The 27,132-nt window shown below is 41.4% G+C and overlaps 1 protein-coding gene across 2 annotated transcripts; it reads right to left on the reverse strand.

The window, feature by feature from the left end:
• Nucleotides 1-912: 912 nt before the first annotated feature.
• On the reverse strand, nucleotides 913-11,777 carry ATF3 (activating transcription factor 3). 2 transcript variants are annotated; one of them, XM_027641593.1, is made up of 4 exons: nucleotides 11,617-11,777; nucleotides 4,477-4,720; nucleotides 3,459-3,566; nucleotides 913-2,509 (listed from the first exon to the last, which is right to left on the reverse strand). In XM_027641593.1, the coding sequence occupies exons 2-4, from the start codon at nucleotides 4,714-4,716 to the stop codon at nucleotides 2,312-2,314; spliced, it is 546 nt and encodes a 181-aa protein (XP_027497394.1). In that variant the 5' UTR covers nucleotides 4,717-4,720; nucleotides 11,617-11,777; the 3' UTR covers nucleotides 913-2,311. The 2 variants fall into 2 exon arrangements, with proteins under 2 accessions (XP_027497394.1, XP_027497393.1); XM_027641592.1 differs by lacking the exon at nucleotides 11,617-11,777 and adding an exon at nucleotides 9,273-9,420.
• Between the last annotated feature and the right edge of the window lie 15,355 nt (nucleotides 11,778-27,132).

Genomic DNA, 27,132 nt, shown 5'->3' on the forward strand with positions numbered 1-27,132 from the left:
AGACACGTGAATTCTGTCGCTGTTTTCTAGTCTCTGTGGTAACACTTCATAAATTTCGTCTGCTGGTATTTGATGCACAAAGACAAAGCCAAGGTGTACGATACCGGGATGATGCCTTGGGTTTGTATTTCCACATTACAGAAGTCAAATAACAATGAACATTGTTTGACAAGTTTATTGTAACACACTTCATGTACACCTGTTGTCTGATAAACAGCTGGCCCAATTACACATAGAACTCACCCTTTAAGCCAGAGAAGTTGCCACACAGTTTCCAAACTCTGCCTACAGGATGTGAATAAAATTCTCACTTGTCAATGGAAGTCAATGGAACCTCCTTCCAGTACACAGAAAGATAATGGATTCTTAGGACAGAATTGGACCTAGTATGTCATCTTTGTAATACATTCACTTTTCAGATACATGAAGTACATATCTTTAAAATGTGATATAGGACATTACAATATATCCAGATCTTAGGAACACGTACTAAGAAGTTCTGTTGCAGAATATAATGATCATATAAGGATCAGGTACAATATGTGATAGACTCATGAGAAATTTGCAGCGTAAGAAGCTTATGGCTGAGGTATCTTTAAGTTTAGCCTTTAGAACAAACACACAATTTCAACACTGCATAACTGGTGTAAAATATTATGTACAGTAAGCTCCGTTTGTATTCTGCTTTGTTTAAGTTGTGACATCGAATGGTTAGACATCACTGATGGAGATACAGAATTTTGGAAGGTATAACATCTGCACCCAATCATTCAAGATACTCAGTGCCTCATCTTCAAAAAAGATGAAGGATAAGTGTTCTAAGTAGCAGTGTCTCAAATACAACCGATGAAGTTTAGGAATATATAATATTAAACACCAAAGGTAAAAAGACAGCACAACACTTGTGTTTTCAGTTTTCTCTTGCTCACAGTATTTATTAACTCTACTCATTATGATATTAGTGATAAATAAGGATAATATTTTCTTTTACAAAAAGTTGTAAGGATATATTTTATAGAAATAAACAATCTGAGAATTTCACAGAAACATCAGAATTTAAACACTCATAACTCCAACTGTTTTGTCCAGCAGCTCTTCTACCAGTTCAAAAACATCCAAGGTTAGTATTTAATAAAAAATAAAAACAATTATTCACTACATCAAAACTCCTGCCTCCTTTAGATTCTAAGTAACATTTTTGATTGACTGTAGTTGCCACTCAAATGTAAAATAAAAGTAGCTGCAATCATAATTTTTCCCTCTGAATCACCTGGCAAAAGGAAGTAATCTTGGCCAGGATGGAAAAAGCTTTGACAAGCTCTTATGCCTGTAAGAGCTATCTGCATGAGCTCTGAAATCCATGGAACCTCTTCTGTGAATGAGGGTTAATAGTATGAATTAAGGCTTGTAGGATTAGATTCTAAATAAATTTCTTTAAAAAAAAACCTTTTCAAGGTTCACGAGCCTGGGATTCAGTCCTGCAGTTCTTCATTTCAGCAAAACCTCTATCAACACTCCTCGATAGTTAGTTTCCTCTTTCCAGTGGGTTCAATTCACCAAGTCACTAAATGATAGTACAAGCTGCTCTTTAGCCATCAAAGAAAAATTGTAGTCCCCAAAGGATAGTAGGTGAGGTGATAACTCATAAAATACAGGCTAGGCCACATAGATGTTTTGCAAGAAACATTTCTTTGTCACACCTACAAGGCTCTTCAATTTCAGTCACTGAGATGAGTCATAGAAAAAACCCACACAAGTGTTGTGAGAAAACTGACAAAGCTTACTTGGAACTAAAGGGGTTTTGTGTGTGTGTGTGTGTGTATGTTAGGTTAAAATGCAACATTATGCATCAGTACATTCTGCCAGAAACCATCCTCCTGGAAACTTCAAAAATACTCAGTCTTCTTTCCCTATCAGCAACAAGGAAAAGTAGTGTCCATCCAGCACAGCTGTCTGTACCATGTGCATCACTGGAAGTCATAGTGTTCTAGCACAAACGTCGTGAGTGCAGATACTGTATACTAGCAGAGAGCTAAAACTTCTGAAGCTGTTGTCTGTAGCTCCTAGGAATAGCGAGTATGACAGGTGCAAAAACCTATATTTGAGGCAGAAGGCTCTTCAATTTGATTGAGACCAGATCTTCCAAGGGGAAGAATTGCTGTCAAGCCAAAATGATTCTTTCCACTTAAGAAAGCAACCTGCCCTTCCTAAAGGCTCTTGACTAATAGAATCCTACACATTATGTCAGATCCTCCATGGATTCTGGTAGTTGTTAAAAACACTATAAATATTTCCATGTTTGCCATATCACTTAACCTTGTAATGTGCCTTCTTTGATCTGTTGAATAAAAAGATTTCTTTCATCTTCAGGTGTCCTTCCGTTTTGTGCACGAACTATACAAGTAGGCCTGTGAAGATTTAGCATGTATATCAAATGCTGCTTCTCATTCTTCAGCTCTTCGATCTGGGCTTTTAATTCCGCATTGATAGTTTCCAGTTTTTCTGATTCCTAGTCACAAAGGACACACACAACTATTATACTGAGTAGTTCAAATAGTTAGTTGCAATATTTAGCTAGTAGTTGTGGTCTTTTATTGGTGGCAAAACATATGGCTAGCAGAGAAAGAAATCTCATGTTCTTAGTGTGCTGTAATGATGAAACTATACATTCTCCAGTCAGTAACAGTCTAAATTTGGCAGTTACCTTCTTTGGCCTTTAGAAAAGTGTAATGGAAGTTGGAAAGCCAAATTCAGACTTCTGTTCACTTACAGGGACAGATACCTTAAGCATTATCGCTATCTTCTGCAAAATTATTCTGAGCTTTTTGGGTCAAAAATTGACCCAAAATTATCTATGCTGCTTCTTAATTCCCTTGAACATCTTGTTGCATATCTGTAAAACCATGGTGAGCTAAGCAAGTAAGAACATAGCTTTTTTTCCCTAGCTCTAGATATAGGAATATAGAGGCCTCTATATCCAGGTACAGTTCAATGTTGCTATAATAAAGTCGTATATCACTGCACAGGAGGTGAAGACAAAACTGGGGTCCTGGGATAGAGAACTCAGGAGTCAGCTACCATATCACTCATTTCATAAGTAAGTCCGAAATTACTTGGTGGTGTTTGCAGGCTGTCCATAGCGAATATTTTATGAAATGAGATTTTACTTCTTTTTGTGTTTAGTGTACACATTCAAATTAATGTTATTCCCATTGACAAGATCAGTCACTGAAACAGTAAACTCTTTTCACTCCTACCATGCTTTCACTTTTTTTTCCAGTTTTAACCAGGTTTTGTTTTAATATATAGCATGTTCATTTTTTATAACCAATGTTTTGAAGGGTTTGAAGAGTTTTGGGTGACATCTTTCTGTATTTCTTACTATGAGAGAACTCCATGCTACCTGTTTGGATCCTGGTAGGATGACAGATTAAGAAAAATTCTAGCCAGTCACTTACTTTTTGCAAACATTCTGTTTTTTCCTTCTTTTTGTTTCGGCACTTTGCTGCAGCAATTTTGTTCCTTTCCCTTCTTCTCTTCTTTCTTTCATCCTCTTCAGGAGAAAACTGTCCAGCAAAAATGGATACACACAATCCATCAGATGTTGTAAATATGACACCTCTATTTCTACAGCTTCTGCAATTTTAAAATCAACATGGATAGTGTTGTCAGTGTTTACATTAAGAGTTACATAACAGTGTGATTGTGACCTTGTTTGCCATACAGTATAAGGGTAGTAACCTCATTAGAATTGTCAGTTAAAACCTGGCTGGAGTTTGGATGTATGTAATCCATGTGATGGCTCATTTTAAACCAAAAGTACTCAAAAAACCCTCATTGAATGTCTCCCCAGACTGACTCCCACACCTCCAGGAGAGGAAAAGGAGCAAGGAGCATGAGGAGCAGAGTGGAGGATGTGTCATGAATGAGGCAGCGAGAGTGAGTGAAACTAAAGGCAGCACTGAGAAGGAGATATTAACACACTTCTTCAAGCTTTGTTTTGTTTCCTGGGGAGGCTCAGACCAAGGTGGAGCTGTTTCTCTAACTTAAGCTACTTATCCACTTCTAAAGAGAAATGTTTTTCAGTGGGAGTATTATCTTAAAGTAAAAACCCAGTTTGGACATAGCACAGCTAGTCCCACTTAGTCTAGTCCCTGTGGGTCCTGCTGGACTGTCTTTAGTGAAATAGAACTTCAGCAGTGACTTATTCCAAGTTCAGCCACAAGTAGGCAGGGAAACCAGATTAGCGCTTGTTCTAATAATTGTAAAACACTGTCCTTAGATGATAATAAAAAATTAAATATCCAGCTATGCGAAATATCAAAGGTTTTCCCAAAAGCATTTAACAGAAAGCCAAGCAGCATGCTTGAAAGAATCAAGTATGGCAGAGAGGGTTGTCTATAGTTACTGGTCTTGTGATGAAACTTCACTAGAGAATTAATCATTCACACTGGAATTCTATTTAAAGAGCCATACCTCTGTTTTCATCATTGCTGTTTCAACTGGCCTTTCAGAAACCGTCACCGTGTCCAATGAAGAAGACATCCTGTGGAACTGACGCTTATTCTGAATGGCAAACCTCAGTTCCTCTTTCACCAGTGGGGTTAAATTTGTGAAATCATCAAACCCCAGTGACCCTGCAGGGGACAAAGTGGGAACAATTGCGGAGGCGCTGACTTCTAATGCAGATACCTGGCCTGAGTGTTGGACCATCATTTTGCTGAAAGATAAAAAGAGATAATAATAATAGTCTTTTAACAACTTCAGAAAGGTAAATATTTCTTAGAGGTAAATTTCATACTGTGAATAATACTGTAGTTCTTACATTGCTTCAGTCCCCCTTCCCCATGTACCCCAATCTCTCACTAGAGACAAGCAGTTAAGCATTTGGTCACTAGTGAAAACTTCAAGTTAACTCAAAGTTAGTATTTAAAAGTAAGAACAACACTAGCACGAGACACAATTTCTAGGTCTTTCTGAAACTTAATATTCAAAAAACTGTGTAAGTATGTATACTGTTAAGTTTTAAATTGGTAATGTGTGGCAAATGATAATAGAGTGAATAGAAAGAGAAAGAAAATAAGAACAAAAATCAGAAAGCAAAAAAGTATTATTATTATTTAAGGCACAGACAGAAAGTAAGAGTATCTTCATCCTCAGAGCTATACCACCACAAATTCCAGCTTCAAATGGACAGAGCACACCTTTATCTTGACTACATTTAGGTAAAGCTCAACGAGTTCTACTAGGAGCTGAAGTCTGCTAATCACGATAGGATCTGTCACAAAATCGTCACACTTAAGTCTTACATACAGTTGTAGATATGGCCCTAAACTCCTGAAAAATGGTTAATGATAAGAGCTGGCACAGAAGTAAGAGTCTATACATGCTCTGGAGCTCCAAAGCACAGACCGAGTTGGAGGGATTGACTCATGAAAAATGTGAAGCCGTTTGTTTCATTCCTTTGCTCTTGTAAAATTCGAAACTGTCCTCATGTGCCCTCTATGGGAGTCTTGAAATTCTTAAATATTTATGGCCGAATCTTTTGCTGATATAAAACAGTGTGATTGAAGAGACTTCAGGGGAATTATGCAAATGTAAACCTCAACTCTAGTAGGTTTCTTAAGAAACAAACTTACCCAACAGTGCTCTCTACTTTTCTCTTTTTAGTCACTCTTATTTTTTAGCCAGTTTTGGAGGGAGAGAGGTCCCCTACGTGCTTTGTGAAAATTGGTGACCCCACTGAGGGGGAAAGAGACAAAACTCTGCAGTCAGTCATTCAAACACAGTGGGCTAGCTGATGCATACATCTCTGCATGTCACAATCCATCTCTCACCCAGTAGAGGTGAGATAAGAGATCTGGAAGAAAACTGAGCACCTTTCATGGGTGGTTCAATGGATAAAAGCTGCAAATCCATAGGAAAACAGATTTTAATACTTTCCTTGTTCATAAAGCTACTTGTGTTAAATTGGATTTTACTGTGTTGGTTTTCAAGCTTTCTTTGGTGTGTAGGTTTTGGTTGGGGTTTGGTTTTTTTGTTTTTAATAGCTGTATGGATAATTACAATATGTGTTATCTACTCTGGTCTAGAACTATAATAATTATAGCAAAGTCAATTATAATTAACTTAGTTTAGGTAAGCAAATAGTTGCCTTGGGGTAGCACTGTGGGTAAGCTAAATTTCCACGTGGTCAACCCAGAATTGCACAGTTCCCCATATGTTACTTCAGCAACACAGCAAGAAATGTTTGGGGTCATGTGAAGAAGATAGATTTTGCCCAGAGATATCTAAAAATACACTGTAAATCCACACTGGTGCAAATGAGAATAGAATCTGGTTCATCGCTAAGTGAGGTAAATATAAAAATCTGAGGACAGTGAATTGCCTGTTGGTAGAAAATACCATGTTCAGCTGCAATCTTCCTCACTTCTTCCTCACCCAGTCACCACAAAAGATCTGAGCATTTCCCAGAGTCTGGGGGTGAAATCCTGACTCCACTGCAATCAAGAGGACTTTTTCTGTTGACCTCAATGGAGCCAGGATTTCACCCACAGTTATTAAAGATGGGGAAATTATTTGGAAAAATTTGTTATTCAGAAAGACCTTGGGAAATTTATGTAATTCTCTTCAGAAAGCCCCTGCTCATGAGTCACATTTAAAGTAGTGATACAATTTAATCCTATAATCTCAGAAGGCTAGCAGTTGCGCTTTTCCAACAAGTCAGAAATGGCCCTATAATTTCCAGCTGAAGTCCTCCCAGTATTATTTACCATTTACCAACATTCAACCATTCAGCTAATTTAAACAGGCTAATTCTGGATGACACTGAACCCCTCACTGCTAGGAGAAATTTCAGCTATTTTCACTGAATCTGTCTCCTTGAATGCTGATGATGGCTTCATTCAACAAAGTTAATTATATATAATTTAATCTAACCAGGAGTCTTAAATTAACAGTAAAACTGTTTCTCCAGCCTACAAAATAATTAGTTGAGTGAATAATTTTTGAGCTCTGGTGTTTTATTCAATTATTTTACAGTTTAGGTGAACTTTTAATTAAGGTCAGCAGCAGCACCAGAGGAAACCAAGAATGTTTGTGCCTGAGAAATTGTGTTAATTGTGGATTTCTACTAGTTAGTGCTAAGCGTATCCTGAGCACCAACAAAACCCTGCTATAATGGCTTCAGGCCCTCTCATCTATCAGTTGCTAGTGTGAAAAAGAGGGGTGGTAGGGTGCCCAGAGCAGGAGAAAATGTCCTTTACTGTAGAAACTTGCTGCTCTGCTGCCCAAACAGCTCACTGACCTCCCAAACATCCTGAAAGGTACCTCCAATTGCTCAGACTTTAGGGAAGGGAAGGCCTACCAGGGGGCTGAGGCTTGTGAAAGGATTTCTGCTGTGAGCTGAGTCCCATTTTGCAGAGCTGTTTGCTACTGGTTTTCTTTCCTGGGGCTCTTCCTTAGGGCAGGACTTGGTAGGGTAGGCTTCCAGTCTACCACTGGGATTGTTAGGAGCCACCACGACACAAACAACAGAAGTAGTCAGCCTTCTGTAAAAACTCTTCAGTAAACTGAATAGATTCCCTTTTCATAACAACAAGGTAGATGTTTTCCAGATTCTGAGGAACCAATCTGCTTTTAGGAATGTTTTAGAAGAAGAAAAATTAGATTTGACTATTGTAAAGAATGCAACAGGTTGTCCTTCCTTTTCTCGATTTTAGTACAAATTGTACCTCTGTCTATAAGCCACCAGGAGCACTATCTCATTTTCTCTGGATTTGTAAGGGCTGGGGAACCAGTAGGAATAACAATATCAAGCCTTAAAATGTGATTATATCATGGCCTTTCTGATACAATCTGTGTTTACTTTGTTAGACCATGCACATGGACTTGTGCTCCAGGCTGCTTTCAGTACTCCTGAAGTTACTGACATTGAAGGTGCTGAACATTACTGTGCAGTGCAGACCTGCACTGTAAGAGTACAACTTGTTCCCAGGGTGAGTTAATGCTTCATTACTTTATCCTCAGTTTTGGAATTCTCCAAAGAGAACAGTTTTTCTATGCATAGTACCCTCCCAATTCAGGTGGACTCAAGCAACTTTATTAATTCATTCTCCCTTTGCTACTTGTTTGTTCTTCTGCTGATGATTCTTTCCATCCACAGTGAGCTTTTGCATCTCATCTGCCAATATTTTTAAATTGACACATACTTCCTAGCTGTGCATTTCTACTATTTAAGGGTATTCTTGTTTAATAATAATAATAAAAGTGACTACTTTCAGTCCTTTCTTTGCTTAACTGCAGATGGTTGGCTGTGCCTCTTGGTTTTATTTCTTCATGTGAATTCCTTTTCCTCTGGTGCTGATGCAATAAACCCTGATAACCACTGAGGTTAATCTTAAACAGCATTAAGAGCAATTACAGTTCACAACCTCTGTGCACGCTAGTTGACCTTAAGCTTTCTGACATCCCACATCACTCTCGAACCATTTTCTGCTGCCTTCCAGCTTCTCAAATGCTGTTATTAGGAAGAAAATTGATTTCCAAGAGGAAACTCCTTCTCTGAAACAAGTTTGCTGTTGTGTCACGCCTGATTTGGTTAAGCAACAGTTTAGCAACTGATCTACTTCATGTCAAGACCGGGACAGAAAGGAAAGTGAATATGCCCGGCTCGCAGATGGAGTTCCCCCTCGGTTTATGTGAATATCATAGATAAACCTACGCGCGGCAGTGCGGGGTTTCTCATCGCCTTGGCCGTCCCGGGGCAGCTTCCCAGCCCCGGTGCCCGCGGTCCCCGCGGTGCCACCGACGGCTGCCGCCCCCGCCGCGCTCCGGCATCCCGGCGATCCCCGTCCCGATCCCGGTCCCGGGGCCCGCGCCGTCCCTCCGCCGAGGCCGCCACCGCGCGGTGCCGAGAGGCGCTGCCGGCCCGGGATGAGCCGGGGCTCGGCGGGCTCCTCCCGGTGCTCACATCTGGCGGCAGCCCGGGCAGGGGGTTCCCCCAGATGTGGGCGCCAGGAGCGAGCCGCCACCGGCGGGCGGGCGAGGGGCTCCGGGGGAGGTTCGGCGGGGCCAAGGGCTTTCCCAGGGATCTCGGCGGGCGGCGGCACCGCCGCGCCCGACTTCGCCGGGGGCGGCGAAACTTTTCCCGGCGGCGGCCCGCGGAACCCCCGGCGGGCATCTCTCCGCGGCGGCACAAGCTCCCACGGAGCTCAGCCCCTCGTCCCGCCGGCACGGGGGGTCTCGGCGACTCCCTTCGCGCTTCTACCTACCTTCCTCCCGCTGCTGCCGCTTTCCCGGCCGGAGGGAAGAGGCTCCGCGCTCGCCCCGCCGCGCTGCCGTCCCGGCGGCTGTCCCCGCTTCTCCGCCGCCTCCTCCGGGAGAGCCGCTCGCTCCGCTCCCCGCTCCTCTGCCGCTCGCCTCGGTTGCATCACCCCCCTTATATAGCCGAGCGGGCAGCGCTGGTATTTACTCTGGCGGCGAGTCCCTGGCTGATGTCATGCTATTAATAGCCTCTCCGAAAGAGAGGGAGGAGGGAAGCGGAGCCCGTGGCGGTGATGCAAGGCTTCCCCGCCGGCACGACTCGGCACGGCACGGAGCGGGACAGCCGCGCTGAGCCGTGCCGGGCGGCATCGCGGCTCTCCCAGGGAGATCATCGGCACCCGGACAGACCCTATTCTCCTTCCCTTCTCCATGCCCACCCCCCTCCTTTTTTTTTTTTCTTTTTCTATTTATTTTTCTTTCTTTCTTTCTTTTTTTAATTAAGGCTCCGGGAGTTTCTTTCTCGGGGCCGTTTTGTCTCTGAGAATAAATCAAAGTCTTTGTCACGGAAAAAAAAAAAAAAAGAAAAAAGAAAAAAATAAAGGAAAAGGAAAAGAAAAAAGAAGGGGTGACTGTGTAGTTTTCGAAAGGACTGAAAACTGTGATCGTTTTCTACAGGAAAAAACTGCTTAACACCCCGTCCGTTCTTGCAATCCTCCCTCCCCCCGCGCTCCGTGCTACTTGACATGACAGCTAGAAGTTCATTTCATATGAAGAAGAAGGCTTTTTACCGTGAGGAGGAAAGACCCGTTTAATGAAATTATAGAAAGCTTAAAATAATGCTTTGGGGGTTTTGTTTGTTTTGTTGGGGTTTTTTTAAACTTTTCTTAAAACACAGAGCACACGATTTCCTTACGATTTCATGAAAAAACAAGGAGTTGCTATAGAAGAGAAAGAAATATGGTTGTGACTGTGGTGAAGGGGGTTTTGTTTAGTTCTTCTTTTTTTTTCCCCTGGTTTGTTAAAAGACAGAAATTGCCTTTTAACAGCCCCCAAAGTGCTAGAAAATGTGTCAAAAAAACCCCAAACCATTTATCCAGGAGAGACAGAAAACTTCCAAAGACAGACGTACAGTGTTATCCAGTACAATAATATTCCATATATAATACATACAAACTTGTTATTAAGACAGTCTTCAAGTCTCTGTACTTGGCATGGAAAAACCAGGGTATTCCATGCTTAAGGATATTCTAACTAAACCAATATAAAATGTATACCTTCATATCTAAAATGTATATCCCAATTAAGTGCTCCAACCTGTTAATTAATTTTATAATGTTCAGTGTATCAGTTTTCATAATAGGTAATATGATTCAAGTGGTATATTCTGGGACATTTTGATTACTTCGAGCATTTTGTCAAGGATATAAAGTTCTAATACGAGTTTCAAAGTCTCTCTGTCCATTTGATTGCCTAGATGTATATGTATATACATATACAGGTATATATTGGTCACACAGACAGGAGTAGTAAACTTAGCTTTTTAAATGCCCCAGTGCCAGCATGCTCAACTTTGCAAATTTAACACTCCTATTTTATATTTAACTGCCTGCTTTTGAAAAAAAATAATCTGGTGGAGAGGGGAAGGAGTCTGAAGTAGTGACGTTGGCTTCCCTCCTGTGGAAGGTGCAGTCGCACCCTGTTCTCCTCAAACAATGAAGTGCACTTGGTGAGGGCAGGAGTGAACTCCTCTGACCCACCTGGCAGCTCTCCATTTACAGCTCGTTTGAGCTGCAAGCTTTTCTTTTTCACTCACCTGTAGATAAATCATTCTCAGCTATTTCAAAACATATTTGTTGCCTTATCTTTATTAATCTAGGTAAATCAACATCTAGTATAACACTAAGCAAAAAGTTTGCTCTTCAGAAGGGTCTAGAGCAAGCTTTATATTTCAGCTTGGTCCAGCCTGGGAAGTTTTTTACTTCAGGGGCATAACTTTATAATTCATGCTGTGCTCAAGAACAGCTGGCATCATTTTTCTCAAGCCTCGAAGAAAAAAATATTTCCTCTCAAGCAGAGGCCAAATGTGGAAAATTTCTTCCCAAAAGATAGTTGTTTGGAAAATTTTGAGCATGAAGTTATTGTGGAAACGTGTTAGCAACATCGGTTTTAGTGGCCATGAACAGGTGCCTGCTGTAATTATGACAGAGATTTAGCAACTGTCTGTCCTTATTTAGCTAGCTGTGTCAGAAGTGGGTATTTATTTAAAGTATTTCAAGATAAGCAGAGTAATGTTGCAGAATAATGAAGAAGGGAAAAAAAAGCAATTCCCTCCTTCTGTGTGGGTAGAAGTACCTTGGAAATCCAAGTGTTGTTATCCTGTTGCTGAGGGTCACTGAGGTCTACTTGTTTGCTATACAATGCTGCTTCACCACTGCTGGTGCCATTATTGCCCATGAGCTGCAGCCAGTACTAAAAACTGACAGCAAACCAGTTGTGTTCATTCTTGAACTTCTCTTGAAGTAAGCCAGCTCCTCCCTGCAAAGCAAACATAGAAACTGTTCCCGTGTGCATTTAAGATTAGGCCACTGAAACATGTCCTGGCTTGAAATTCTTCAGTGAAAAAAAGAAAACGAAACCACAATGAAAAATAAACCCAGTTCCATTGTGTCATACAGGTTTTATTCTGCTCCCTTTTAAAACCAAAGCTAGATTGATCTCAGGAAAGACACAGGATCACACTCCAGTTAAAAAAAAAAAATTAATTAATAATTAAGACTATTAGGAAGTTAAAGTAAAACCTAGTACAGCCACCAGATGCTCTGATGTTCTTGCCAATTTAGTTTTCCATCTCATAAAATATCTTTCATTTGCCTCCCTCTGAACATTTATCAGTCCTTTTCCAATTCATTTTTCTCTTTTGTCATAAACTGCAGGGAACAGCTCCCCTGAAACAGCACTCTTTTAACAGAGGTAACATTCATGTGCATAATTTCTGTTTTCCCTTAAGCCAGGTACAGCACCTCATCACCCAGACTGACATGTATTGAGTTCTTCTCCCTCTTCAGAGAAATTAGACTGAATACCACCTCATGGTGTGGTCCCTGCAGCCCTCCAGGACTCTCCAGCGTAGAGGGAACAATTCTTTCCTTTACCTTTTTCTGGCCAAATCCTGCCTCCATATCCCTTGACACTACTTCATACACAGTAGATATTTGATTAAAACTAAAACATGGCTATCTCCTTGCTAAACAGAGCTATAGACATCGTTATACAGAGGAACAGACTCCCATCCTTACAGCAGTAGCTTTCGCCTGTCTTAACATTTATGCCACTGCAGGATATCAGTCAGAGTAACACAATTAAAACTCCCATGTCCCATCCAGATCCTATATTGGTTTATGGTCATGCAGTTCCATTAAACCTATTTGGTCTAGTGAAAATATAATGAGACACAAATAAATGAAATTTCTAGTGATAACCTGAGTAAAACCTGTCTCTATGTGTGTTTTGTGGTTTTAATTGTGTTAAGTTTTGAAATTACTGTAACCCTGACAGGTCAAATTTTTCCCTGCACAGCACATGTAAGAGAAAGAGGTTGCCTGAATTCAGAGTAATCATGTGGTAAAATTAGCCCAGAATCAGGTTTTCTGATTCTGCCTAAAAAATTATTCTCTGTTTTTATGATGGGACTTAACCTTCATCATGAATTTTGCTATGTGGTACATTCAGGTCTGAATCTATGTGGTAAGACTCCCCCGTTCCCCAAAACATGAACTAATTTTGAGATCATTTTCTCATCTGACTGGACTAACACCAGAGTTGAAACCTGGGACTAGTTTTTCCAAGGTGTAGGTTGCTGCTTCCTGAACCACGGGAGCAATCTGCAGTAGAAGTAGCATCAGCCATCTCCACCCATTCAAGGTCTTTCCAGATGCTGTCTAGGGACCCCTTGGGCATCTGTGGGCTACTTCCAAATGTTTCCCCAAAAAGTGAATTAAAAACCACCAAACCTACAGTAGTGAGGATAAAATTCACTCTGGAAGGGTTGGATCTCTATGAAATTAAAAGGTCCAAAAACGGAAGGGAGTTAAAAAAACCCACAGGTTAGAGGATAGACTCTCACAGAGACTGTATGGCAAACCCTGCTACTGTCCTACATTTAATACCACTCAAGCAGACAATTATACGTCTTGTGGAGGAAAATAAGTGCTCTATTTTAACTTCTTTTATTCTTTAACATTGAAGACGAAATTAATTTATTTCTTGCTTTTCTCTCCTCAGCTTACTTTTCTTTTCTTAGTGCCCTTTCCCATCACAATCCCTCTAAATCCATTCATTTATTCTCTCCATTTAAAATCCCATTCTGTCCTGTCTTTTGCTTTGTTTCAGTAATAGCCACCTTTCCCGTTTCCTTAAAACAGCAGCTTCTCGTTTTATTTTGCCACTTCCCTGTTTCTTCTCTTCTCACTTCTCTCTTTTCCCTCCCCGTATCCCTGGATTTCATCATCCCCCTTTCTGTTCCTTTTTTTTCCAGCAATTTTTCTCCCATTGGTCCTTCTGCTCCTGCCCAGAAGCTTCCTAAGCTTAAATGAGTCATTTTAATTTTCTCTTTTGCTTCCTGTCATTTTACTTTTTGCTTCTCCCTTATTAAGATGGAGGGGCTGATAACAAAATTACCTCTGGATGCAACAAGATGTACATTTCAGGACCAGATTCCAGTGCCCAAAATTACCATGAATTTTAGCAGAGCTTTACTAAATTAGTGAACCACAAGGTTGTCAGTCATTATTATACACAGGGCTTTGGGAGCACGGGGTGGAGGGGCAAGTTACACAAACATCCCGTCTCTCTAGCTTAGAGACAGTCCTGACACTGGTCTAGTCAACTGTATCTTTAGTTCCCTTTTGCTGAAGCCTTTGAAGGTTTTTTTATCAGATGGACTTTGCACACCAGCATAGAAGTTGGCCAAGCACAATAACCTGCAATTAAAATTTCTGATCTCTTTGGATACATCCAGATAATAAACAAAAAGGAAAAGAGATCCCACATACAGAAGAATCACATCTTAAACTAGACTGCATAAATAAACCCACTGGTTCCACTGAACAAGCAAAATGATAGACCAGATATATTAATTTCCCTCAGGCAAGTGTAAGTTATATCTCCTTCATGGTGTGTTTACTGTCCTATCCATTTAACGGCAAGAAAAACTCCGTCTTCACAGATCCTCCCCTTCATCTCCCTCTTCCCATTCTTTCTACCTTGTGAAAACATACCAGATTTTGTTTGAGATCAGTTACAGGTTCATTCTGAACTTCATCAATGTTTTTACATGTAAAAAAATTATCACCGATGAAACCACTAAGACCTGATCCAACTGTTATTTACGTCAATGGAAAGATTCCCATTGACTTCAACGAGAGATAAATTTAGCCCTCAGGGTCTATGAAAAATCAGCATTTAGTCACACTGGTTCTCATTGTACAAAACTCTCCTCTTGAAATAACTTGAAAGAAATGTTAGAAATTATTTGCTGAAGGTGTCTGCTTCCCTTGGGTGGACTAATGTAATTATGTTTTGTATTCTTATAGTCTTCCAGGTGAACACTGAGGATGAGAGGAAGTGAGTGAGAGAATATATCTATTTTTACTGTGCTAAGTTACACAAATTTTGGATACATTATGGAATTAACCGTGCCTCTATACACAAATACATACACACACACACACACAAACCCCCTACAAAAACTAGTTGTTCCTCCTGATTGCCCTTGGAACTGTGCATATATAAAGAATATTCTGAAATTTAATAACATTAAGGATACTTTAAACAGGTCTCCTCATCTTTCTGGTAAATATGTAAATAACAACTTGCCATAATAATTACAAACTACATTTCTCATAATTAAGCATTGATTTCTACATAAATACTATTTCAAATAAAAACAATGTATGGCACAGATTTGCAATCTACGGAAAATTTAAAACCAAGGCTGCCACTGCAGCTTTCGTTGTGCTTATTATTTGTCCTCTCACCTACTTCACATGTGCCTTGCCATGAAAGGAGCACATGAATGATCATAACTTTCAGCTTCTTATCTTTCTTGGTTTATTTTTTTGGCTTTAACTGTACAGTAACTTGCCCAGATAATGAGAACAGAGTGTAAATAAAGGAAACCAATAGAGTTGCGCGTGGTTTTAAAATTGCAGCCATAAAAGCACTCCCTGAGTCCAAATCCTTATTGCTCTGTGGGCATGTGAGGCTGCTGATGAGGACACCTCAGCAACGAGAGCAGGTACAGAGTGTCACTAGACCCACCTGGGGTTCCAAAGTGATACCAGTCCAGTGGAGAACAATACCCATGGTGGGGTAGAGTCCATCTTCTGTGCAGTGACTCCTCAAAGCAAAATGGTTACAGAGAGAGAAAAGCAGACTGCAGGACGGCCCTTGTCCAGGGCATGTCCTCACCACAGGGCTGTAAAGTCAGGCACCATCTGGTTTACTGTCTAATCAGCTCGTCACTTCAGGATAGGACAGCTTGAGTGGGAGACATCTAGAGTAAGATTCCTCAAACAGCACAGATGATCAGTTTGTGATTAGATCATTTCTCCTCAGAAAGAGAAGGCATGAGTTTCACCCCATCCAGCCGGAGATGAGAACCCTTCCCTCCAGACTAAGTGTTCTCACTGATGGAGTTTTATTAAAAGACTCAGGTCAACCCCTAGTCCAAGTTTAGAAGGGAAGTTTGGGGCCATGAATGTCCCAATCACAGCGACGTTCAACTCCACATTGCAGGTTAGATGGTAGGTGGGAGAGATGGGGAATTTATTTTCGCCATGCCCAGCCTCCTTCTGTAGAGCTGGGCTTTAGTTCTTCTGAACTGGAAATAATTATTAATGAGACAGATGAGGATAGCACTGTTCATTGAAACGGGAGTTGGGAAATGAGAGGGCTCCTTATTCACCATCTTTGTGATTTTGGATAATCTGATGATCTTCCTTTTGTTCTGTTTCCCAGTCAGCTGAAATGGATAATAGTATTTTACCTTCTAAGGTGAAGTAGCTGAGATTTCCAAATGGAAATAATGGATAAGCCTGCCGTATTTTACTTTTATGTCTAATTTTAATTAGTACTCTAAAGGGCCTTTTGTTACTGGATGCTCTCTTGATGCATTATTATCTATTCTTACTATTCAACATGTGTGTTGCAGTAGTATTTAGCAGCCCCAGTAAGGATTCTGGATGTGTTTTTATTATATGCGAGAGTTTTATATTGAGCTCTAAAAACGATGACAATATGTCAACTGTCAAATACAAGCACAGATTCAGCACAGCAATTAAATATATGGCTAAACAGTCCCTGTCCAAAAGCCTTGCCTAACTTAAGACTTGCTATTAATGAAGATTTCACACAACCTCTATAACTCATATTATAACTTATACCTGTGGAATTATATTTCTTTATTTGGGATGAGAACACCTCGCAAGGTATAATATTGTCATCTTTTGTCAGGGACCTTATTTTGGCAGTTTTCTTAAATGTATGGGCTGATCAATTAATTCATCACAGACTTTTGAAGAAGAGTAATTACTGTTATTTTTCTAAAAAAAAACAAACCCAAAGCTTTAGAATTTTGGTAGATTCTGAATTATTTCCCACAAGGGGAAAGTGTAATTCAATAGTATTTAAATTTATCCAGGTTTTATTTCCCATAAATCAAAGCTGATCATAGTAAAACACACTGTGCCATCGCATTTTGAAGAGATAGATGTGTGTCATGTTCTGGAGAGGAAGGTAGTTTCCTTGTTGGTGCAGAAGTTTTTTTCCCCTTGCATAAGTCAAAATATTCCACATTGTATCAGAAAAAAATGTGAAATGTTTATTTAAATCTACTTCCAAATGACACCCATACTGTGGTGCAGGGAGGTATCAGGCAGCCACCAGCACAGCCTGGCACTCCATTTTGAATTTACAGCTGTGCCCAGCATTTCACAGGGAGTTTTTCTTAAGTTGGGATTGCAGGATCAGCCCTACGACTTGTTTGGAAACCATAAATTAGACTCAGTGTAATGTTTCCTGGCTTTAGGGAGCCTGTATCTGTTAGTACCATTTATATGCTACTCCACTTTAACCAGTCAGATAAATCATCAGCTCCGTGGCTGAAGCAGAAAGTACAGATATGATAGAGTACTCAAAATAAGCCATGAATTCCCCACACATATAAATTGGCATAACTGCTTTAATTTCATCACCTGAAGATTTGACTTGGAATGGTTTAGCTTGATACTTTTTGCTGATGATTTATTTTGTCATCAAAATATACTATGAAGCAGAGAGAACATGTAACCTAGCAGGCAACATTTAAATTCACCAGGTCTTTTTTTACAGGTGATTTGTGCTTTGTGGATATTTAGGCTCCAAAATCTTCTTAACAATTTCCATACTGATCTGTGCCATCTCTTGAAGTCAGGCTGTAAATCAGCCATGTGTTAGGATGTGAGTGCTTACACACTCTTTTCTTTACAGAGCAACATGTACTCAAGTTGTGTGATGTTTGGTTTACAATTATTACAGGTCAGTATAATTTTTATTTAATATAACATTATAGTATAATATAGTAACATAACATAGTATAATATAAAATTTATTTTTCCATCTCTGAACCCTTAAAATATCCATGCATTTGTAGGTTTCATCACCAACTGGAATATATGTTTTAGCACTACCCTTTTCCTTCATTTTGAAATGCCTGTTGCACATATTTTTACAAGGGGCTTTGTAAAAGCAGCATTCCTGTCCACAGCCCTGCTCCTCGGAAGGTCCCAGCACACTGATGCAGCTTCTCCCCCTTCAGCATCCTTTGGTCTCCTAACATAATCTGTTCATTGAATCTTACTTATTTCTGAATGTGCCTGTCCTAAATGGACTGCTTACAAAACCTGGGGGGTTATGATCACCCTTCTTCTGTTACCTTAGCCAAGATCTGTCCTTGTCTCTCACAGCACCTGCTGCTTATCTCCCAGAGCTCAACAGAAGGGTTAAATTGGGTGAAATTTAGCGGCCACAGAAGATGAGATGAAATGAGCTAATGGTCACCAACTATTATCATCATGGTGACTGTTAGCACCATGATTGCCTACCAGAATAGTCATCACCTATTTTCCAGATCCCCTCTTTGGCTACTACAAGAGTTTTTGCCCTCAACTCATAATTCCAGTTCATTTTGTCCACAGTTCTCCTTTCCCTGTGTGAGCTCTCCATCTCCAGTTCAGCTGCACTTCATTCGCACTAATGAAAAGAGTTGAGCTTTGAGTCCAAGTTCTCTAAGACCTTTGTCCTAACATCCATTTACACATTTGTGATAAGACATCTAAATATCTTGCAAGGTGGGAGGGGTAAGTGTTCTCTCTTGGCTATCCTTCCTTCTACTATGGCATGGATTATTTTTGACTGTATGTATACACCTTTTTCTCACTGTGGTCTGTGAGGCCACGTTTCCATCGATGTAAGCATTAAACTAGTGTCAGAGTTAGAGCAAACCCTAATTATATTACAGTTTAATAGGGAAACAGATCATGTCAAGTGGGAAGTCAGCAACATATTTTTGGATCATATCGCAAAGTTCATCCAGTACTCATCCCTTCCCTATACTGGAATATTTATAGTTTGTTTGGTTTACACTGGAAATATCCCTTCTGTGAGCTTCTCTTGAGAGTGGTTCAGGAGAAAGATGGCATGCAAAACCTCAACCATTAGCCACAGGACACTTGGATCCTCCTCCTTTTCAAATTCTCCTGTGATGGATTAGAATGGGAGCTTCAGAGTGGACAAGCTGTAGCAAGCTAAAGCAAGCACATCCCAAGCTCCTTTAGACAAAACTCTTTCCCAGGGCTATAAAATACCCTGGTATCCAGATCCCGTATGTGCTGTAGTGAGCAACCTTCCCGTTCCTATGCACCTTAAAGTTTCATTTCTGCATGGGTGCTCAAATACATCTGTTACCCAGCTAAGGGCTTTCCTCAGGACTATGTCCAGTGGGTTCTTGATACTAAATCTTTCCTTAGGTCCTCCAAGGTATGTATTTTCTGACTGTGCCTATCCTATGCAGTGGGAGTGTGTGTCTGCAGGGTAGTCGTGCCTTTCTCTCAAAGACTAGGCGTCTTTCCGGGCACTTGTCTTAAAGAATTGACAACTGGGCTCCATTTCTGCTCTTGAAAAATGCTTGTGTAAAATCTTCAACAGCCCTATGTGCGAGAATCAGAAAGAAGAGCCTCTTCCCAAACTCTCTCTACTTTCTACATGGCCACAGCAAGCAGCATGGAGGATGCCTGTCTCACCATTCATAGCCTGATAGCTCATGCAGTCCCCCAGGTCAACAGAAATACGAGATTAAACTTCGTTAGACAGTTGGTGGAACTGTACCTGTCTTTTCCATATCCCTGATGAATGCTTAAAGGAAGCAGCACTATCTTATCCTTCCACCAGCATTTGCAAGAAAGGAGTGATGACTTTCTAAACTAAAAAGAAGAGGCCAAAGCACAGGCAAGGAGGCACCTTTTGTCTCTCTAGAGGACAGAGGTGCCTCCATACAAAGTGAGGGGCAAGAGGTCCCCCATCTCCCACTGGGAAGGCCAAGCTGCTCCCTGCATACCTTGGTGGCTGATTTGGGACCACTTAAAGGGGCTGAGAATCAAGCCGGGGGATGTAGAAGTCCCTGGTATCACAGGCATTGCTGTGACTGAATTTTGGGTGGCTGAGGTTTTATGGGAACTCCATTAGCTCCTGAGCCTTTTTAGTAAGTTTCATTATACAGTTAAACCCAGTAATTATTAACAAGGTGTGAGCAACCACTTCATTTTCTCCTGTGATGATCCAAGTGCACCATGACCAGGACAACTCTCTTTTAGAAAGCAGTGGGGAAATGTTTAGACAGGCAAAAGTCTCACCGTCTCCATAGTCATCTAATTTGTACTTGTAATGTGACAGAACTATCGTGTGAACATTTTTATAACTGATCTAGCAAAGCTCACTACACCTTGTAAACAAAGAGCATATTTCCATCCCAAAGTAAAATACTGTTTAGTTTTGAATTTTTCTGAAAACATCGAACTTATGTTGACAGAAAGAATGAAATGTACACATTAAAAAAAAGTTCGTCTCTACTTTGAAACATGCCACCTTATTCTAAAATAACCATATGCATCCCAGCTGGTACTCAAAGTTTTAGAGTAAGAATTTATCTTTCCTACTAGAAAATGCAGTCACTCAGGCAGGTAATCACAGCATTGGAGTGTTTCATTTTGTTAAGATGGGTATAAATTTATTTTATAAGCTGCTTTGCCTATCAAATGACAGGAGGTCCCTTATCACAAACACCACTGCAATTTTACTATGTGAATGAGTGGTTACTAGTTTGTTTGGTTTTTTTCTTTACTCTAAACAAATTAAAGAATTTGGAAATCCTGACCTGAAAGCATTTCACACTTTCACACGTGCTTAATTTAAATTGTGCACGTAATCCAAATGAGTCCAGTACTGCTCATACGTTTAAATCTAAGCACATGCATAAGTGTTAGAAGGACTGGGCTTTAATATAGCACAAAAACTAATGTCTAGTTTTTCAGCATTAAATTAATGCCGTATTAGATTCATTTTTCTAAGAGAAGTCATTCTATGAAAGAAATTATAAAAATAAACTTGTATCTAACATATATTTTAACTGAGACATATACTGATATATTTAATATTTCTAAGTATATCTATTACAACATATAATATTTCTAAAAAGTACTGAGTCATGTAAGGGACCTGACACACAACCTCATAGAAGAAAGCCTTAGAGAGAGGGCTACTGAGGGAGGAAAAATTTGGAAAACTCTGATTTCTGGCAGCCTGTCCCCCAGTGCAAGAGCTTCCCTTTACTTAGCAGAATAAAGTCTCTGCTTCAGAATTTGCTAACTTCGGGGAATTTCTGCAGAAGAAATCTCTCCATGGAGGCATTTAACCTCCCTGCACTGCACCATGGGGAAAACCCAGGAGCCCTCCCTGACCAGCTCTGCTCTTGCTGGCCCACAGACGGGAAAGGCCAGGTCACCCCGTGCTGAAGCTGCGTGTTCTGCCTTCACCCTAACTCAGACCCCTTCACAGGCACGTGCTGGGGAAACAGTGCCACCCCAAACAGCATCCATGGGTTTCCCTGGGTATTTCCTAACAGAGTTCATGTTCCTGGCAGGTCTGCTCACTATAACTGTGGTAGTGGTTTGACACTAACATCCATGCTCCCAAATCCCTTGGCAGCTATAGAGGAGGTTCTCTGTGGTCTCCTGCAGTGGGATACAGCAGCAGCCCTTGCTGCTCCACCCAGACCATGGGAGGACAAGGCCACTGGGGCCTCATCCAGGTAAGCAATGGGATGAAGTTCTTTTCATCGCTGTTGGCATGGGTCTGTATTTCCAATTCTGTTTTCTGCTGCTACTTCGGAGTAACATATTATCAGTTATCACCATGATAGCTATTTTTATTCCAGGAACATTGGGCCTTGTTACAAGGTATATATATACCCTGAAAACTCAAAAAAATGAATATCAGCTAATTTTTCTCTAATTCAGAAAATAAGCTAAATCTTGATAATCTGTTTACTTTTACATGCTTTCTAAAAACATAATGATTTTCTATGCTAAATAATTTTCTGTGAAGATTTTGGTTTGGGAGCTCAGCTTTAACAACAAGCTAACAACAACAAAACCCAGCCAACCTGTAAGGGCAAGCAGTACTTCCAAGATTTTATCAGTTACTTCCAGAAAACGCCCCTTGGTGCCTATTTCACTCTGCTATTTTAAGTTAATTTGCAAAGCTTTGACAAGGAACAAAGGTTAAATACTTGGAATTTGCACAGGTTGTATGTCATTGCAGAATGCTAAATAAATGTTACAAATAAATGGTAGTACCTCCAAGAAGAAAAAAGGTAGGGCACGGGTGCAGCTGCCCTGAAGATCATTATAAGAAGAAAATTCCCCTGGAGCCAACTGGGAAAGCTGGAGATGGAAATGCAGAGTATTACAGAGGTACTGCTTTTAAGACTGTGTTATTAGGGAACTCCAGGTAGGTATGGAGCTGAGCAGAACTGTTTTACAAACATCTCCTGTTATGTGTTACTCTAAGGAATAATACCTGAAGTACTTGAACCTGCTCTGGTAATACTGGAACACATTTTAGCAGTGTGAGCTGAGGGTTGAGCTTTGGTAGTTTAGGGATATTGGTAATTAAAAGCAGTGAAAATAGATGTAAATCCAGTGGCACAACATGCTACGGAGGTGGGTATTTGTAGTTGTAAAACTACAGTCCTGGATGAGCTTATAGCAAATCAGATTAAATTTAAGACTGCTAAATATTGCAATGGGAATTTATATCTGTTAATAGGACTCGGATTGTTCTGTTTATGTGTGGTTTGGGTTCTGCTGGCTGATTTTATCAACATAGTTAAATACATTTATGCTGGTCATTTTAGTAGCAGCTGGTATGCAAAGCCATCTCCATCAAAAAGGTACATGTCACCCCTTGCAAGTAAGAAGTGGACAACTGAAGGAAATAGATCTAGAGCTTGCCCACTGTCATGCAGCAGGAAAACCGTTGCAGAACCTCCAAGCCCTGACTCTCCTGGCAAATGGGGAGTGCTGCCAATGCAAGGTACTGTGGCAAACCTTTCCTCCTCCAGCCTTCCTCAGCCATAAACAACTTTTTTACCAGTTCTGGTCCTCATCCAGCTCTGAGAGTCAGTGACGATAATCTGAGCATGCCAAGTCTGGCCTCAGCAGATTTTCTTGTGAAATAAAGAACACAGTGTGATATGCAATTTTCTTCTGAATTCTTTGAATATGTGTCCTGGAATACATGGTTTCTGCTAACAGTTCTGCTATCAGCACTGTTTTCTGCATTTGACTCCCCTTCCCACTTGTATAACTGCGGTATTTTGTAGGGAAGTTGTTAGCTGGTTGTTTTCCATTCTAGTACTCTAGTAAATTGTAGTAGGTTTGAGTTGATATTTCAAAATTAGATTTCTACCTTCACAGCTAATCCTACGAGAAACTAAGCATCCTCGTAGGAGGTATGAAACCAGTGGTGTTCTGGGTGCTCAGCACATTACTCAATAAGGCCTCATTGGAAGGATATCCAGCCAAAGTTGACAAACTTATAAATACAAAGTGCCCCAGTTTCATTCAAAAAGCTACTTGTACACAAACAAACAAAGTCAGAAAAAAACCCAACTTGTTTCTCAAACGATTTTTAAAAATTCTGAGAAGCTAGTAATTTTAAAATATTTCAGAGAACACTTGAAAAAAGTCATGACCACTAAGATTTTGTTTTATTTTTTTTTCTTTTTAATATAGTTTATACATTTTGTGGTTACTTTTTCTGCAATTTATTCAGAACATATTCGTTATAATGCTTCTCTGTACTTTTATCATTAGCCTGCATAGATATTTCAACTACAGAGAAAAGATATCTCATTGTGGTAATAGTGCTCAATTTTGCCTTCTCCTTAATGGTTTTCTTCTTTTGTATTATTCCCATACATACGTGATTCAAAGCATTTGTGAGATGACCTCACTTTTTTGTTGTTGTTGTTTCATTTTGATCTTGTTTTCCTGGCTGAGAGGATGTGTGTCACTTGTGTTTTGAAATGAACTCTGGTAAATACAGCCGCTTCTTGAAAAGATCACTGCTCCTATTTGAGCATGACTTTGCCATAAATATGCAAGTGGGAAGAAAACTATGAAGACTTGTCGTGTGAGCAACCCACGGGCTCAGTCTTTTCTCCTCATTACTGCACAGTCCAGCTTCTGGATCCTTCCTCGCAGAGCACATGACCTACCTCCCAGCCGTACATGACACCGAGTGCCAAAGAAGGCTAATTGTATTATAAGACTTTTTAATTCCCCAACTTACTTCAGCTGTTATCAGCAGCTGGTTACTTCAGCTAGCTGATATGCCTCGGTGTCTTGTAAACATTCGGTCTAGTACTGTGCATTACTCATAGTTGGAAAATCACTTTGACTCCTGTAGCATAATTATGTTAATGTCAAATGAGTCACAGGGAAACAGAAAACTTGTATCGGAGCTGCACCTTAGTGCCAGTTTCTGAATGCTCCTGTTGGCATGATAGAAGTAGGTTAGGGGATTTAGGGGAAAAAACAACTTTCATTTAATGAGTGATTTGAAATTATGATAATAATGATTCATAAGGAAGCCTGCACGACAATCAAGTTCAGATTCACTAAAACATAAAATTGGTAAGAGAATAGCCTGCTTGATTATTTATAAGAGCAAGAATGAAAAGTACTGAATTTTTAAAGAATTACTTTTCCAGGAAAACTTCACAGATATGTTTTGCACATAAACAGCTTTTCACATTCATTATCTAGTTACAAGGGCAGTCATTTATTTAAATTGACATCTTAATTAGATGATATTTCAGAGTTAAGCCCCTCTGATGTTTCATTAATTTTACCTTTCTTGGTTCAGCTAATGCAAGTGATCATTCAGGAAAAAAAAAAGCGATACTTTTTCATCTCACTTTTGGATCATAATACAAAAAGCCGGAAGCTCTTCAACAAGCTAAAAGTTCCTGTAACATAACTTGTCCTAACTGGAAGCAGACGAAGGGATGGCAAGAGCAGAATTCATTCCAGAGTTAAAAGACTCAGGGACATACATCTGTGATACACTGACCATCTCAGGGCTAAGCTGCAGCACTTTTTCTCAGAAACACAGAGGCAAGTTACTCTGGTATTTGCCTACCAGGATTTTACATGCTCAAACATATATCAATATTCCCACGTGCCAGCCTGATGAATAGGATATACCATCTCAATGTAAACAGAGGTTTTGGGGTTTTTTTAGATGGCTGAAACATCGTTCTCTGGACACAAGAGTTTTAGTATTCTGACAGATTCCACTGCGCTATTTAAGAAAAAGGCTCAAACCTAAGCAAAAGGCAAAAGCTGAAATGAAAATTATAACCAGATAATTTAAGTCAGGAAAAAAAAAAATCACTCAGGGCAATGTAATAAAAATCTCTGTGGATAAGTAACTGCCTTTACCTTAATGTTCTATTTGAGAAGAAGACAAGACTTACATTTCCCTGGGAGCTCCATCTCTCTGAGCATTTCCCTTTCATCTGTTGTCTTCTCATCTCATGCCTTTTCTGACTTCTCTCCACTTACCCTAGAAACTGTTAATAAATTAAATCTCACATGTCCCATAAGAAACCAACTGTTGTTACTAAATTGAGTGGAAATATAAGGTCATGCCATAGGTGACTAAGTACACTCCAGATTTCCCTACGAGCCATGATCTAAATATGATGCCACAGCATCATCTCGACCTTATACTGAGTGAGGGGCTTTATTTCAGAGCACATCCCCGACCCAGAGATAACCTACTATGGCCAACATCTGCAGTTCGAAACTCTCAGCTCTTGGCTGAGTTAAAATTGTAGTTTTTTATGTCAAACATTTTCATGCCTGATGTATTGGTGGAAAATCTTTACTGTAGTACTTGCTGCTCCTGTGTTTCACATAAAAATATATAGTGAATACATCAAGGACTTATTACTTTGTGAATTAGCATCGTTTTATTAACGATGTGCGTTTGTGGTCAGCCCTACAGAGGCGGACAGACTCTGCCCATGCGATGCTGCTGCCCTGGGGCAGGACCTGGCATTTCCCTTCCCCCGTGTCCGTGACACTCCCGAGTTCCCAGGCCCCGGGGAACAGCTCTGGGGAACCGGAGCCACAGAACCGTGAGCGGCGATGAAGAAAAGAGCTCAACACGCCACCCGGGCGGCAGCATCAGCCGAGGCCGATCGGGGCTGAACCGCCCGGGAGAGCCGGGGCGGGAAGACCCCAGACTTGGGGTCAGACCTGCACCCAGGGTAACTGGGAGCTCTCACCGAGGGGTCACCGTCCCCGCCAGCCCTTCATTCAGGACGGCGCTGCGGGGCTGTGCGGGTCTGTGCGGGGACTGTGCGGGGTCTGTGCGGGGTCTGTGCGGGGCAGGTCCCGGCCCCGCGCCCCCCCCCGGCCGCCCCAGCTGCGCCCGTCCGTCAGTGCCGCCCCCCCCGGGCGGGGCCGCCCCGCGCTGCCCCTTTAAGGCAGCGCAGCCCCGCGCGCATTCCAGCGGCCGCGTCACCGTTCCGGGAAGCGGGTGGCGTCATCCCGCCGCCCCGTCATCCCGCGGCGAAAGGGGCGGGCGCTCGGAGACAAAGAAAGAATTAAAAATAGAAGGTGAGGGCGCGGGGAGCGCTGTGACCGGCGGGCGGGGCCGCGGCCCCGGCGGGCCTGACGTCACGGCGGGCGCGCGCCTGCGCGGCCCCGCGGGGCCATTTACGGGCGCTCCCGGGGGGCAGGTGACGTCATGCGGGTGCCGCGTCACGTCACGTGCGCGGGGCTCGGTCCCCGCGTCCCCCTGGAAGGAGCGCGGGAATGGGGAACCTCGTCCCGGTCTAGCCCTGACCGCCCTCCGGAGCGGGGAGCCCTGCCGACAGCCCTGCCTCTGAGTCATGGAAGGGGCAGCAGCTCCGGGTGGATTTATGGGTCACGAAACAAGAGAGGAGGGTTCTTTGTGCGACACCTGGATTCCCCTATATTTGGCGTCAGCAGTGGAGCCGGCGGCGATGCTTAGCCCCCCTTTGTGGGGTGCTGTGTGAAAGGATAACTCTGTGTCACGCTGAGAGCAAGAGCAAACAGCAAAGCCTGGTGCTCTCGCTCCATACTGTGCTCTCCCAGTAGAGAAAAGCAATGTGTTACCCGGGGGGATAGTTTCTACGCCCAATGGAATGTGACATTCCCCACAATTATTACATAAGTG

Source organism: Corapipo altera, unplaced genomic scaffold, assembly GCF_003945725.1.
Source record: "Corapipo altera isolate COAL_440 unplaced genomic scaffold, ASM394572v1 48b, whole genome shotgun sequence".
Taxonomy (NCBI): Eukaryota; Metazoa; Chordata; class Aves; order Passeriformes; family Pipridae; genus Corapipo; species Corapipo altera.